Source organism: Loxodonta africana, chromosome 8 (assembly GCF_030014295.1).
Source record: "Loxodonta africana isolate mLoxAfr1 chromosome 8, mLoxAfr1.hap2, whole genome shotgun sequence".
NCBI classification, from domain to species: Eukaryota; Metazoa; Chordata; class Mammalia; order Proboscidea; family Elephantidae; genus Loxodonta; species Loxodonta africana.
In genome coordinates this window covers 100,286,987-100,301,800 of record NC_087349.1, presented here as the reverse complement: position 1 = coordinate 100,301,800, position 14,814 = coordinate 100,286,987, and the positions used below count along the sequence as shown (strand labels likewise).

The 14,814-nt window shown below is 39.1% G+C and overlaps 1 protein-coding gene across 3 annotated transcripts in view; it reads left to right on the top strand.

Moving 5' to 3' along the window:
- Positions 1-14,814, top strand: part of VPS41 (VPS41 subunit of HOPS complex) — a 263,655-nt gene that overhangs the window by 246,073 nt on the left and 2,768 nt on the right. For all 3 annotated transcript variants that reach the window (XM_010587165.3, XM_023544248.2, XM_023544249.2), the window contains 2 exons: positions 13,575-13,674; positions 13,779-13,823. In XM_010587165.3, coding sequence (XP_010585467.1) covers positions 13,575-13,674; positions 13,779-13,823 — 145 coding nt within the window. The remainder of the gene's footprint in view (positions 1-13,574; positions 13,675-13,778; positions 13,824-14,814) is intronic.

Sequence of the window (14,814 nt, the reverse complement as noted above, 5' to 3'; positions counted from 1 at the left end):
TGAAGGCGGTGGTGTCAGTAGGGCCTTGCGAGTAATAGCATCCTGGGAAATAAATGGGTATTCAGTTAAGACAAAAAATTGGAGGGCCTATACTTAAAAAAATGTATAGTTATTTATTTACAGTAGAATTTAGAGATCTGTAGTTGACCCAGGAGAAAGGTTATGGGAGGGAGAATAAAAGAGTCAAGGGTGGAAAACGCGATATGGGAATGAGTTTAGTAGATGGGGAGATGTGGTATGGGAGCTTGCATGTTGTCCAGCATCCCAGGGTGCAAGACAATAATCCAGGCATAGAGTCAAATAATTCTGAAGAATTAGACTTTGGCGAAAGTGATGTGTCAGGCTTTATAAACCTGTGTGTGTGAGTCTGACAGTGACCTGTACTTTGTTGGCTAATGACACCCCGGGTATGCCAGGTTATGCTCGAGGATCCAAATACAGATTGTTGAGAAGTCACGTAGGTGTCTCTGAACAACTCTGTCCCAAGGGAAATGACTAAATAATTACCCCTCTGTCCTTGGCCTCTAGGTTGGAAAATGTGCCTGGCTTTTTCACAGCCTCCACAATGCCTACATAAACCACCTAATAAATCCCTCTTACTAGGCTCTTATTCCAGACAGCCAAGATCATGGACACCACTGTAGTCTCACTTCATCTTTTACGAATAAATTTGCATAGTTTGAATCAGCTGGGCCTAAGAATAAAATTATTATTATATGCAAAGTAAATGCCTTTATGTAAAAGGAATTATATTTTTATGTAAATTATTCATTGAAACAGTTGCAAAATCATATTTTATCCTCTTAATTATATTTTCAAATTCCTAGACTCAAAGAGAATTAAAGAGCTAGAAGATAAATATGAAATTATCAGAATGCAGCACAGAAAGATAACGAGGTGAAAATATAAAAGAGCAGTTAACGGAGGGGAGAATAAAAAGTTTAATAAAGGAGAAAAACCCGTAACAAAATTGAACAAGAGAAAGAAGACAAGAAATAATGTTAGAAAGAAAAGTAAATATAACTACTGAAGCACACAAGATTTAAAAACCAAATGAATACTGCACACAACTTTGTATCATTTATTGAAAACTTAGGTGAAGTGAATAATTTTCTAGGAAAGTATAAGTTTCCAAAGTGTAACTCAGGAACAAATAGAATGAGTCTATAATTATTAAAGAAATCGTATCAGTAGTCAAAAGCACTATTCCATCAGTGATTTTAGAGACAAGCTTTATCAAACCTTTAAAAAAATAGTCAACTCCAGCTTTACACCAACTTCCCCAGAGAATGGAAAGGAAAAATTCTCCAATTCGTCATGGCACACTAGTATAACCTTAACTTCAGTATCACATGAGGATAATATGAGAGACAAAAGAGATAGTCCCACCTCTTCTTGCAAATACAAGTGGAAAAGTTCTACATAAATCATTAGCAGATTGAATCTGAACATTTATTAAAAATACATCCAGGAGAGGCAGAGCCAAGATGGCGGAATAGACAAACACTTCCCTCAAGCCCTCTTTACAACAAAGACCCGAAAAAAACAAGTGAAACGAGTATATTTGTGACAAGCTGGGAGCTCTGAGCATCAGAGGCAAGCTTAGACAACGAACTGAGGGGCAGGGGGAGGAAGAGGCCGTTCAGAAGAGGAGAGGAGTTACCGGACCTGAATCGCGGGGACCCCTCAGGCACCATTCCCGGAGCGGCGGCAGGCTGGTATTAGCATTCAGCCACACTTTCCTCAGGGAGAAGCAGCCAGCCACACAGACTACTCACACCTCCGGAACCTGAGGGGAACGGTGTGCTCTTGGCAAAAGCTAAGTACTTGCGTATATTTTAATGCGCCCCCTCCCAAGCCGGCTTCAGCCAGTGAATCCCTGGGCCTGAGATAGACCCTGGTGAGCACCTAGAGCCATCCTCCCGGCCTTGAGGAAGGAAAAAATTTGCAACTGGGGGGAAGAGATAATTTGCTAGCTCCATTAACTGGGGGAGCTCAGGACAGAAGCAGCTCCTGTCCAGGCATAAACCATCCGTGGACCTTGAGCACCTTTCCCTTCTGCATGGAGCTGTGTGGGCCAATTTTGGAAGAATAGGCCCTTGTTGGCAAACTCCAACCGGTTCAGCTGTGTGGTGGAGAGGTGAGTGTTTGATGTTTGACATTGCTTTGCCTATTAAACAAGGTCCTCACCTACCCACATCAGAGACCTAAGGACTGGTAGCTCCACTCAGGTCACCCAGCCACCCACAGCAGGGGTCCAAAGATAACTGGTACCTCCCAGTCCTTACAACCAAAAACTCTGGGTGCCCATGGTCCCTCTGCAGAACCCACCCACCAGTGTGCTCTAGGCAACAGAGATGCGTTTTCCTCAGAGACACTTGGGGGTCGGTGCTCAGCCCCCTGTCTTGTTCAGAGCATGACCCTCTGCTGCAATCAGATACCGGTATATACGCCAATCACCCTTGCCTCTCTAAGACTGCAGGACAGAGCCTGTACCACACACTTGATGATCAGATACCTGGAAACCTGAGCTGAATTCATACAAGGAAACTGAGTGGACTCCTAGACTGATACATCTGATAACAGCTCTGACCAGCTGGGGACAGGACACCAGAGCTCCAAAGGCAAAAATAATCAAGCTAGCTCACTCAAGCAACCCATAGGGGTATACCAAAACAAAACAAAGCAAGCAGCTACGACACAGTGAGCCAGCATAAACTAATATAATAACTTATAGATGACTTGGAGACAACAGTCAATATCAAGCCACATAAAGAAACAGACCATGATCACCTCAACAGGCTCTCAAAAAAAGAATCCAGGGATCTTCTAGATAAAAGTGCTTTCCTGGTATTCCCAGATACAGAATGCAAAAGTTAAATATACAGAACCCTTCAACACAGCAGGAAGGAAATGATGCAATACACAGAGCATGCCAAGGAGCACACAGATAAAGCAACTGAAGAAATTAGAAAGATTATTCAGGAACATAATGAAAAGTTTAATAAGCTGGAAAAATCCATAGATAGCAATCAGAAATTCAGAAGATTAACAATAAAATAACAGAATTAGACAACTCAATAGAAAGAGGAGCAGAATTGAGCAAGTAGAGGCTAGAATTTCTGAACGTGAAGATAAATCACTTGGCACCAATATATTTGAAGAAAAATCAGATAAAAGAATTTTTAAAAAATGGAGAAACCTTATGAATCACATGAGACTCTATCAAGAGAAATAACCTATGAGTGATTGGAGTACCAGAACAGGGAGGGATAACAGAAAATACAGAGAAAATTGTTGAAGATTTGTTGGCAGAAAACTTCCCTGATATTGTGAAAGATGAGAAGATATCTATCCAAGATGCTCTTCGAACTCCACATAAGGTAGATCTTAAAAGAAAGTCACCAAGACATAATCAAGCTTGCCAAAACCAAAGATAAAGAGAGAATTATAAGAGCAGCAAGGGATAAAAGAAAAGTCACCCACAAAGGAGAGCCAATGAGGATAAGCTCGGACTACTTGGCAGAAACCATGCAGGCAAGAAGGCAATGGGATGACATATTCACAAAATTGAAGGAAAAAAATTGCCCGCCAAGAATCACATATCCATCAAAACTGTCTCTTAAATATGAAGGTGAAATTAAGGCATTTCCAGATAAACACAAGTTGAGGGAATTCTTTGGTTAGAAAATCAATAATATCAGGTATCAACCCAAGACTAGAACACTGGGCAAAGCAACCAGAAGTCAACCCAGACAGGGAAATCCAAAAAAACAAAGAAAGATTAAAAAAAAAAAAAAGCCCACTGCAGGGTAACGGTGATGTTCCTATATAAAAGAAGACAACATTAAAATAATAAAGAGGGACTAAGAAATGTAATCATACACCTGCCATATGGAGAGGAAGATATGGCAATTCAAAGAAATAAAAGTTAGTTTTAAATTTAGAAAAATAGGGGTAAATAATAAGGCAACCACAAAGGAGACAAACTATCCTACTGATCAAAATAAAATACAAGAAAAAAATAGAGACTCAGCAGAAACAAAATCAACAACAGCAAATATGAGGAAAGGACAATATATAAAGATAATCTACTCAGCACATAAAATCAAGTGGGAAAAAGAAATTGTCAACACACAAAAAAAGATATCAAAATGATAGCACTAAATTCATACCTATCCATAATTACCCTGAATGTAAATGGACTAAGCGCACCGATAAAGAGAGAGTGACAGAATGGATTAAAAAACAATATCCATCTATATGCTGCCTACAAGAGACAGACCTTAGACTTAGAGAAACAAAAAAACTAAAACTCAAAGGATGGGAAAAAATATATCAAGCAAACAACAGTCCAAAAAGAGCAGGAGTGGCAATATTAATTTCTGACAAAATAGACTTTAAAGTTAAATCCATCAGGAAGGATAAGGAAGGACACTATATAATTATTAAAGGGACAATACACCAAGAAGATATAACCATATTAAATATTTATGCACCCAAAGACAGCGCTGCAAGATACGTAAAACAAACTCTATCAGCATTGAAAAATGAGATAGACAGCTCCACGATAATAGTAGGAGACTTCAACACACCACTTTCGGTGAAGGACGGGACACCCAGAAAGAAGCTCAAAAAAGACACGGAAGATCTAAATGCCACAGTCAACCAACTTGACCTCATAGACATATACAGAACATTCCACCCAACAGCAACCAACTATAGTTCCTTTTCTAGTGCACATGGAACATTCTCTAGAATAGACCACATATTAGGTCATAAAGCAAGCCTTAGCAGAATCCAAAACACTGAAATATTACAAAGCATCTTCTCTGACCATAAGGTCATAAAAGTGGAAATCCATAACAGAAAAAGCAGGGAAAAGAAATCAAACACTTGGAAACTGAACAATACCCTGCTCAAAAAAGACTGGGTTATAGAAGACGTTAAGGATGGAATAAAGAAATTCATAGACTCCAATGAGAGTGAAAACACTTCCTATTAGAACCTTTGGGACACAGCAAAAGCATTGCTTAGAGGCCAGTTTATATCAATAAATGCACACATCCAAACAGAAGAAAGGGCCAAAATCAAAGAATTATCCCTACAACTTGAAGAAATACAAAGAGAGCAACAGAAGAAACCCTCAGTCACCAGAAGAAAACAAATAATAAAAATTAGAGCTGAACTAAATGAAATAGAAAACAAAAACAATTGAAGGAATTAACAAGACCAAAAGCTGGTTTTTAGAAAAACTCAACAAAATTGATAAAGCATTGGCCAAACTGACAAAAGAAAAACTGGAGAGGAAACAAATAACCCGAGTAAGAAATGAGATGGGCTATATTACAACAGACTCAACTGAAATTAAAAGAATCATATCAGATAACTCTGAAAAATTGTACTCAAACAAATTTGAAAACCTAGAAGAAATGGATGAATTCCTAGAAACACACTACATACCGAAACCAACACAAACAGAGGTAGAACAACTAAATAGACCCATAACAAAAAAATGTGATTGAAAAGGTAATCAAAAACTCCCAACAAAAAAACAAGCCCTGGCCTGGACGGCTTCACCAGAGTTCTACCAAACTTTCAGAGAAGAGTTTACACCACTACTACTAAAGGTCTTTCAGAGCATAGAAAAGAATGGAATACTCCCAAACTCATCTTATGAAGCCAGCATGTCCCTGATACCAAAACCAGGTAAAGACACCAAAGAAAGTTACAGACCTATATCCATCATGAATGTAGATGCAAAAATCCTCAACAAAATTCTAGCCAATAGAATTCAACAACATATCAAAAAAATAATTCACCATGACCAAGTGGGATTCATACAAGGTATGCAGGGATGGTTCAACATTAGAAAAGCAATTAATGTAATCCACCACATAAATAAAACAAAAGATAAGAACCACATGATTTTATCAATCGATGCAGAAAAGGCATTTGACAAAGTTCAACACTCATTCATGATAAAAACTCTCAGCAAAATAGGAATAGAAGGAAAATTTCTCAACATAATAAAGGGTGTTTATACAAAGCCAACAGCCATCATCACCCTAAATGGAGAGAGTCTGAAAACATTCCCAATGAGGTCAGAAACCAGACAAGGATGCCCTTTATCACCACTCTTATTCAACATTGTGCTGGAAGTCCTAGCCAGAGCAATTAGGCTAGATAAAGAAATAAAGGGTATCCAGATTGGCAAGGAAGAAGTAAAAGTATCTATTTGCAGATGGCATGATCTTATACACAGAAAACCCTAAGGAATCCTCCAGAAAACTACTGAAACTAATAGAAGAGTTGAGCAGAGTATCGGGATACAAGATAAACATACAAAAATCAGTTGGATTCCTCTACACCAACAAAAAGAACATCGAAGAAGAAATCACCAAATCAGTGCCATTTACAGTAGCCCCCAAGAAGATAAAATACTTAGGAATAAATCTTACCAGAGATATAAAAGACTTACACAAAGAAAACTACAGTACACTTCTACAAGAAACCAAAAGAGTCTTACATAAGTAGACGAACATACCTTGCTCATAGATAGGAAGACTTAACATTATAAAAATGTCAATTCTATCAAAAGCGATCTATACATTTAATGCAATTCCAATCAAAATCCCAAAGACATTCTTTAATGAGATGGAGAAACAAATCACCAATTTCATATGGAAGGGAAAGAGCCCCTGGATAAATAAGGCATTACTGAAAAAGAACAAAGTGGGAGGCTTACTTCACCTGATTTTAGAACCTATTGTACCGCCACAGTAGTCAAAACAGCCTGGTACTGGTACAACAACAGATACATGGACCAATGGAACAGAATTGAGAATCCAGACAAAAATCCATCCACGTATGAGCAGTTGATATTTGACAAAGGCCCCATAACAGTTAAATGGGGAAAAGAGAGTCTTTTTAACAAATGGTGCTGGCATAACTGGATATCCATCTGCAAAAAAAATGAAACAAGACCCATACCTCACTCCATGCACAAAAACGAGATCAAAATGGATCAAAGACCTAAATATATAATCTAAAACAATAAAAATCGTGGGAGAAAAAATAGGGACAACATTAGGAGCCCTGATACATGGCATAAACAGTATACAAAACATTATAAAGAATGTAGAAGAAAAACTAGATAACTGGGAGCTCCTAAAAATCAAACACCTATGTTTTGGGTATGCTCATCCAAAGACTTCACCAAAAGAGTAAAAAGACTACCTACAGACTGGGAAAAAGTTTTTAGCTATGACATGTCTGAACAACGCCTGATCTCTAAATAATCTACACGATACTACAAAAACTCAACTACAAAAAGACAAATAACCCAATTAAAAAATGGGCGAAGATATGAATAGACACTTCACTAAGGAAGACATTCAGGTAGCTAACAGATACATGAGGAAATGTTCACGATCATTAGCTGTTAGAGAAATGCAGATCAAAACTACAATGAGATTTCATCTCACTCCAACAAGGCTGGTATTAATCCAAAAAACACAAAAGAATAAATGTTGGAGAGGCTATGGAGAGATTGAAACACTTAGACACTGCTGGTAGGAATGTAAAATGGTACAACCACTTTGGAAATCGATTTGGTGCTTCCTTAAAAAGCTAGAAATAGAACCACCATACGATCCAGCAATCCCACTCCTTGAAATATATCCTAGAGAAATAAGAGCCCTTACACGAACACCCATGTTTATTGCAGCACTGTTTACAATAGCAAAAAGATGGAAGCAACCAAGGTGTCCATTAACGGATGAATGGATAAATAAATTCCATTCACACAATGGAATACTATGCATAAAGAACACTGATGAATCTGTGAAACATTTCATAACATGGAGGAATCTGGAAGGCATTATGCTGAGTGAAATTAGGCAGTCGTAAAAGGACAAATATTGTATAAAACCACGATTATAAGAACTCGAGAAATAGTTTAAACAGAGAAGAAAATATTCCTTGATGGTTACGAGAGGGGGGAGGGAGGGAGGGTGAGAGAGGAACATTCACTGATTAGATCAACCCCATAGATAAGAACTACTTTAGGTGAAGGGAAAGACAGCATACAATACAGGGGAGGTCAGCACAATTGGACTAAACCAAAAGCAAAGAAGTTCCCTGAATAAACTGAATGCTTCGAAGGCCAGCGTAGCAGGGGCAGGGGTCTGGGGACCATGGTTTCAGGGGACATCTAAGCTAATTGGCATAATAAAATCTATTAAGAAAACATTCTGCATTCCACTTTGAAGAGTGACGCCTGGGTTCTTAAACGCTAGCAAGCAGCCATCTAAGATGCATCAATTGGTCTCAACCCACCTGGATCAAAGGAGAATGAAGAACACCAAGGACACAAGGCAATTACAAGCCCAAGAAACAGAAAGGGCCATATGAACCAGCCACTACATCATCCTGAGACCAGAAGAACTAGATGGTGCCTGGCTACAACTGATGACTGCCCTGACAGGGAACACAACAGAGAACCCCTGAGGGAGCAGGAGAGCAGTGGGATGCAGACCCCAAATTATCATAAGACCAGACTTAATGGCCTGACTGAGACTGGAAGGACCCTGGTGGTCATGGCTCCCAGACCTTCTGTTGCCCCAGGACAGGAACCATTCCCGTAGCCAACTCTTCAGACATGGTTTGGACTGGACAGTGGGTTGGAGAGGGATGCTGGTGAGGAGTGAGCTTCTTGGATCAGGTGGACACTTGAGACTATGTTGGCATCTCCTGCCTGGAGGGGAGATGAGAGGGTGGAGGGGGTTAGAAGCTGGCGAAATGGATGCGAAAAGAGAGTGGAGGGAGAGAGCAGACTGTCTCATTAGGGGGAGAGTAATTGGGAGTGTGTAGCAAGGTGTATATGGGTTTTTGTGTGACACTGATTTGTAAACTTTCACTTAAAGCACCATAAAAATTATTTTAAAAAATACATTTATATCATAAATGTTGTCAGTTCTTTCCAAAGTAGTCATAATCTATATATTCAACAAAATTCTAATCAAGATCCCAAGAGAACTTTTCATGGAAATTGATTAAATGGTCCTACAATTTATATAAAAAGTAAAAGCTAACGTTACAATAAGTTACTAGGTTACTAATGTCTGGCTTATAGCCAACTCATACTTGCCCTTTAATGTGATGTAATTTTGCTTGAAACGACTGAACCAACCCCTCCTCTCAACAAATTCTTCATCACTATCACTTTCACCTGCCCCACATGCAGCTTTTAGATCATTAAAAAGCCTTCAGGCCTTTTCTTGCACTGAAGTAAGGCTAAATAAGAACCGTAGGCACCTGTTCCAACTTACCTACAAATTTGGCTTAAAGACACAGGAATGGATCTCGTTCTGTATTCCAGAAGAATAAGGAGAGTGGATTTATGACATATCACAACTTAATGTCTGTGGGTATAGAAGTGGTATATGACTACTTTGTTAATTAAGTTACTTTCCAAGTTGGCAGTTACTTTAAAAATAAAACGTATACCTGCTTCATGACCTAGCAGTTTCACTCTTGGGTATTTCCCCAAAAATTGAAAAACAGATCCACAAAAAAGATCTGTCTGTGCAAGAATGTTCTTAACAGCTTTGTGTTTTATAGCCCCAAACTGGAAATAGTGTAAACATCCATCAGCAGGAGAATATACCTCAGACTGGCTGCCTCTTAGTCACAAGGTGGATGCAACTCCTCTAGGCCTCACATATCACCTTCCAGGCTGGAAGATGTGGGAAGCAAAAGGCTTTTTCCTAATGTGGCTTTGCCTTTGTATTTGGGAAGGGACACCTTCCCAGGCTCAGTGTTTATCTCACTGGTCAGATCTATGCTGCATGGACCCTGCCAGTTGCCTTTTTTAGTTGGACACATGCTAAACCAATTCAGAGTAGTGTTTATAAGGACAAAGAAGGACATAAATGTTGGATAAGCAACGACTAGTGTCTGGTAAAGGTGGGAAACCCTGGCGGTGTAGTGGTTAAGTGCTACGGCTGCTAACCAAGAGGTCAGCAGTTCAAATCCACCAGGCGCTCCTTGGAAACTCTATGGGGCAGTTCTACTCTGTCCTATAGGGACAGAATTGACTCGACGGCACTGGGTTTGGTTTTGGGTTTTGGAAAAGGTGGGGTGCAGGGAAAACATCAGCTGTATTGGTAGTACTTTATTTTCTAAAATAAACAGATCTGAAGCACATGGGAAAATATTTTAAAATTTGTTACATCTAAGTGGTAGGGACTTGAATATTGTATTTTTCATTGTGTTCTGTATGTTGCAAATATTTTATATTTTAAAAAGAAAAATAGCACAAAGTAATGGAAGGTGATATTCAGAATATGAGTAGTAGTGATTCGATGTCATTCTGGTCATTAAACATGTGTCCTCAGTATGTAAATAATATCAAATTTGCAAGGATAGAAAAGAGGCTGTTGAAAGGTGAGAGTCCACAGCTAGGGAGGTAAGATGACCTAAAAGACAGAAGTGATCAGAAGGGAATGAAGACCATCTCATTACCAAACTTCAGCAGCATCAGACTTTCAGTCATCAGTGTCTTAATAAAGGTGTTCATGGGAAATAGCAAACAGGAACTTTTTGAAATCAGTGTTAACAATAGCACATGTTTTTCATGAGTCACTGATGTAGCTGCTACTGGGGATCTATAATCAAGACAATGCCTTGTCATAAGTCTGATGTTGAAATCAGTACCTATGTAATGGAACACTGCATAAGAACCTGTACAGTCCTGTCTCACTCCCCCCTTTTGATTGCCTTCAAATTATTACATATGTTACAGATGAAGCGATTGTTTTCTGAAAGGATTAGTCTCACTTCGGTATATACCTGCCTGGCATCATGTAAATTGGCAGTGTTCATAGCCTTGTGATTTGGAGCCTTGGACTTTGATGAAATAAGGTAGAAAGTGGCATGTGTATGCTTTCGCTTCTCCTGGCTGTTTGCCTCTGAATACTGAAATTTTTCCTAGAAAACACTTTCTGCAGGCAGATGGATTGTACCTATTTAGAAAAATGAGCTCCTGCTGAGAAGATGGTTTTTCCTTAGTTTGCATTTTTTACTGTTTTCTTTTTTAGTTTGCAGACTCAGTGGCTTCTGTCAGGACAGCTTGTCCTCCTCCTGTATTATTCATGTGGTGGGCCTTCAACACCTGCTGAGGGTCGGAGCCAGTGCCTTTTGAAATATTTTACCAGAGATATGGTGATTGACGCCATTTTTCTTAAGTTTTTTATTTTTGCATTGGAGGGCGAGCAGCTTTAAAGATTTTTTTCTATATTAAGGTTTTAAGAAATACGCCAATATTTCCTGGGTGTTTTTCCTACTGCGTTTGTCATTTTTCTCTTCTGTTTTTAATGACGGCTGTTAAATTTTTAATGTCTTTTTAAAATGAATCTAAAAATCCAATTTTCAGTAGGTTTTTTTTTTAATAATTTATTCTGTTGTTGTTGAGAATATACACAGCAGACCATCCATCAGTTCAATAATTTCTACATGTACAAATCAGTGATATTAACTACATTCTTTGAGTTATGCAACCATTCTCACTCTCCTTTTCTGAATTGTTCCTCCCCAATAACATAAACTCAGTGCCTCCTAAGATTCCTATCTAATCTTTCTAGTTGCTGTTGTCAGTTTGGTCCTATATAGATAATTCTTGAAAGAGCACAGTGCTCAAGGCAAACATTTCTTCACTAGTTAAGCTAAACCATTGTTTCGTTTTAAGAAGACTTCCCGGGAGTTTTGGTTTAAGGTTTAAAATTTCTCTCAGGGTGGTAGAATTTTAAAGGACAAAATTTCTCATTAGTCAGATTTCTAAATGAATCTAGAAATAATAAAATCATATAATTTCTTGCTCATGCATATGAGAAGTGCCAAATATAAAACTTTAACCTAGACATCAGTTCTGTTTCCCTGAATTTTTGCCCTCATATAATTTGGGGAGGGGGAGGCCTCTGGCTGCATTCACCCTAAGACAGTACTCTATTTGGGGTTTTTTGAGGAACATGGTGACTGTAGGTGATTGGGGATTGAAGAATACAGTTGTCTGTTCCCCTGCTTCCATTCCCCTGTGACATGTATTTAAAACCCTATAAAAGCCAAAACTCCCATTTAGATTTTGGAGTTGAGAGTGACATCGATATGAAGAAGCCAAAGCGCACTGCTGGCCAAAGCACTTGATATCACCACAACCCCTTACGGACTTATACTTCTCAGGACCCTTGTCCCCAGCCACAGAACTGGGCCATAATGAGGCGGCAATATCTTCGTTATGTGACTTCCTATATAAATTATATGTAATTACATCTAATAAGACACATGGGGCCAGAAGAGGAATGCTGCAGGCACAGCACCAGAACGTCTTGGTCCTTCAGGACTTGAGTATCTCCCTAGCTGTAAAAGTAGCCACAAGTTCCGATATAAAATGACATCAAGTTTAAGGACACCTCAGACTGCCTGTCCCAGTCTCCTATTAAAATACCCACGAAAGCCCAGAAAAGGGTGAAAACTCACACCATGGTCAACAAAACTGGTTTGAAAGGTAAAATACATTGCCTCTCTCAGCTGCGCCCACTGGCTAGAAGGAGGCAGGGAATTTCTGAGTCCGCCACCTCCCTGGTTCTGAAACACAAAGTCATGCCACCGGAAGTGGGCTGTCGTCCCTGCACCGTGAGGCCCTGACTTCTGTGGCTGCTAGAGTGTTGTGACCTCCTCTCTCATTGTCGTCTAATTAGGCAGAGAAAAAAGCTAAAATTAAAAACCTACAAAGAAACAGCAGAAAATGCCTAAGGAAACAAAAAGTTCAATACTGAGGTGAAAAATAACAAAATAAATCATGCGATGGAATGTTAATATCTGGGGTCATTTTTCAATTATCAGCCCCCCTAAGAGTCACCAAATTGGAGGGCTAATTTATCCAATGAACACTTCACACACTGTGTTCATTGCACTCTGCTAAGTATGGATTAGATTTAGGAGTAAACTAGAAGATAGGTGGCATTCATCTGCTGAAGGGAGTTTAGGATAAAGATCTCATGTTTAGTTTATTGCTCCATACCCAGTGCCTGAGACACAATAGGGACCCAGTACGTATTTATGCAGTAAACAGATGAATTTGTGAAATAGTTGATTTTGGAATAGCAAGTCTTCCATCATGGGCGAAGATCTGGAGTTTGTAATGAGCCAGGCATATAGGAGCCAAACTCTGCCAAAGAGAACCCATGTTAGGAAGCTCTGTGAGATTAAAAAAAAAAAAAAAACGTTGGTAAATATAGAGCCTTCTTTGCCAGACTGTAGAATTCGTATCTGATTTTACAGGCATTACAGGAGCCACTAACTGTTCATAAGAGAAAAAGCAGAGAGCGATGATTGAATCAGTGTCTGGAAAGGTCCAACTGGCAGTGGTTTGTAGGGCAGAGAGGGACCACCAGTAGGAGCTTCTTGGAAGTATTTAAAACGTACTACTTTTCTGAATCCCTGATGAGAGTTGTTTTCTTTTCCCCGTTACTAAATGTTGTAAAGTTGGTTTTTCTTTATAATATGTGCACTAGATTCTACTTCGTGAAGGTTGCAAGAAGATTCTGGTAGCTGACTCTTTGTCCTTGCTGAAGAAAATGCACCGAACTCAAATGAAAGGCGTTCTGGTGGATGGTGGGTCAAACTGAAATAGTCCTATTCAAACTGCCTCCCTTGCTTTGGTGGGGGGAGAGGGGGACAGAAACATTGTAACCCAAAGTGTATCTGTTTCCTTGCAGAGGAGAACATCTGTGAGTCCTGCCTTTCCCCCATTCTTCCATCAGGTAAGATGTTGGGAGGAAAAAAGATTTCTCAAATATGTATTAATGATGGATATAATTAAAGTTTTGAAATTAACTGATACTATTTATAAAATTATATAATATTCAGAATTATACTTTAAAGAAAAATGTTGGTACACAATCGTAACTCACTGTAATGCTGGTTCTGTCATTCTTGAGAACAGAGGTTCTCATGCTTCAGGGTGTCATCGTCCCCTGCAGTGCTTTTAAAAATGCTGAGAGTCTCTGATCCAGTGGTTCTGGGGTGGGGCCTGAGAACGTGCATTTCTAATAAGTTCCCGGGGGTATTGATACTTCTGGCCCCAGGGCCACACTTTGAGAACCACTGCTCTAGAGTAAAACAAGTGAAAACTTTCTATCAATGGTGCTTAAACTCCAAAGCATGAGAACCATGTGTATATCTAGGAATCGTTTTTTATAGTTCTCTCTTTAAACTTTCTCTTTGCTGTGTGGTTTTAGGCACCTAAGTTATCTCACATTTCAGGGCAAACATAAATACTTGCCATCTTTTGGAACTGTGACTCTAAGAAACAAGCTCATTTGTAGTTGGAGGGGAGGGTGGTGTATGTGTGTCTTCATGTATAATCGGAAGTACCTTACCTAAAAGTGATTATGGCAGGAGACGAGGAAAATCACATAATTTTAAATTAGAAATTAGCAAAGCATGCTAAAACTGCTTTTTTAATGTAAATTGAGCACTACAAGACCTAGAGGCCCCACCAATTGTTATAATTAAGGGATTATTTCATAGGACAGTAGGATAATAAGTAGTTTCCCATAGGTTCTTTTCCAGATGAAATAGGTTTGGGTCGACTCGAGGACAACAGGTTTGTTTGTTTATTTATTTATTTATGGTTTATGTTAAGAACTATAATGGGAGCCAGGAAAAGTAGTGAGTGTTTATAGTGTTTCGGGCAGTGTTTTAGGAGGAAGAGAGTACATTTTATACCGTTAGAAAGGAGCCCTGGTGTCA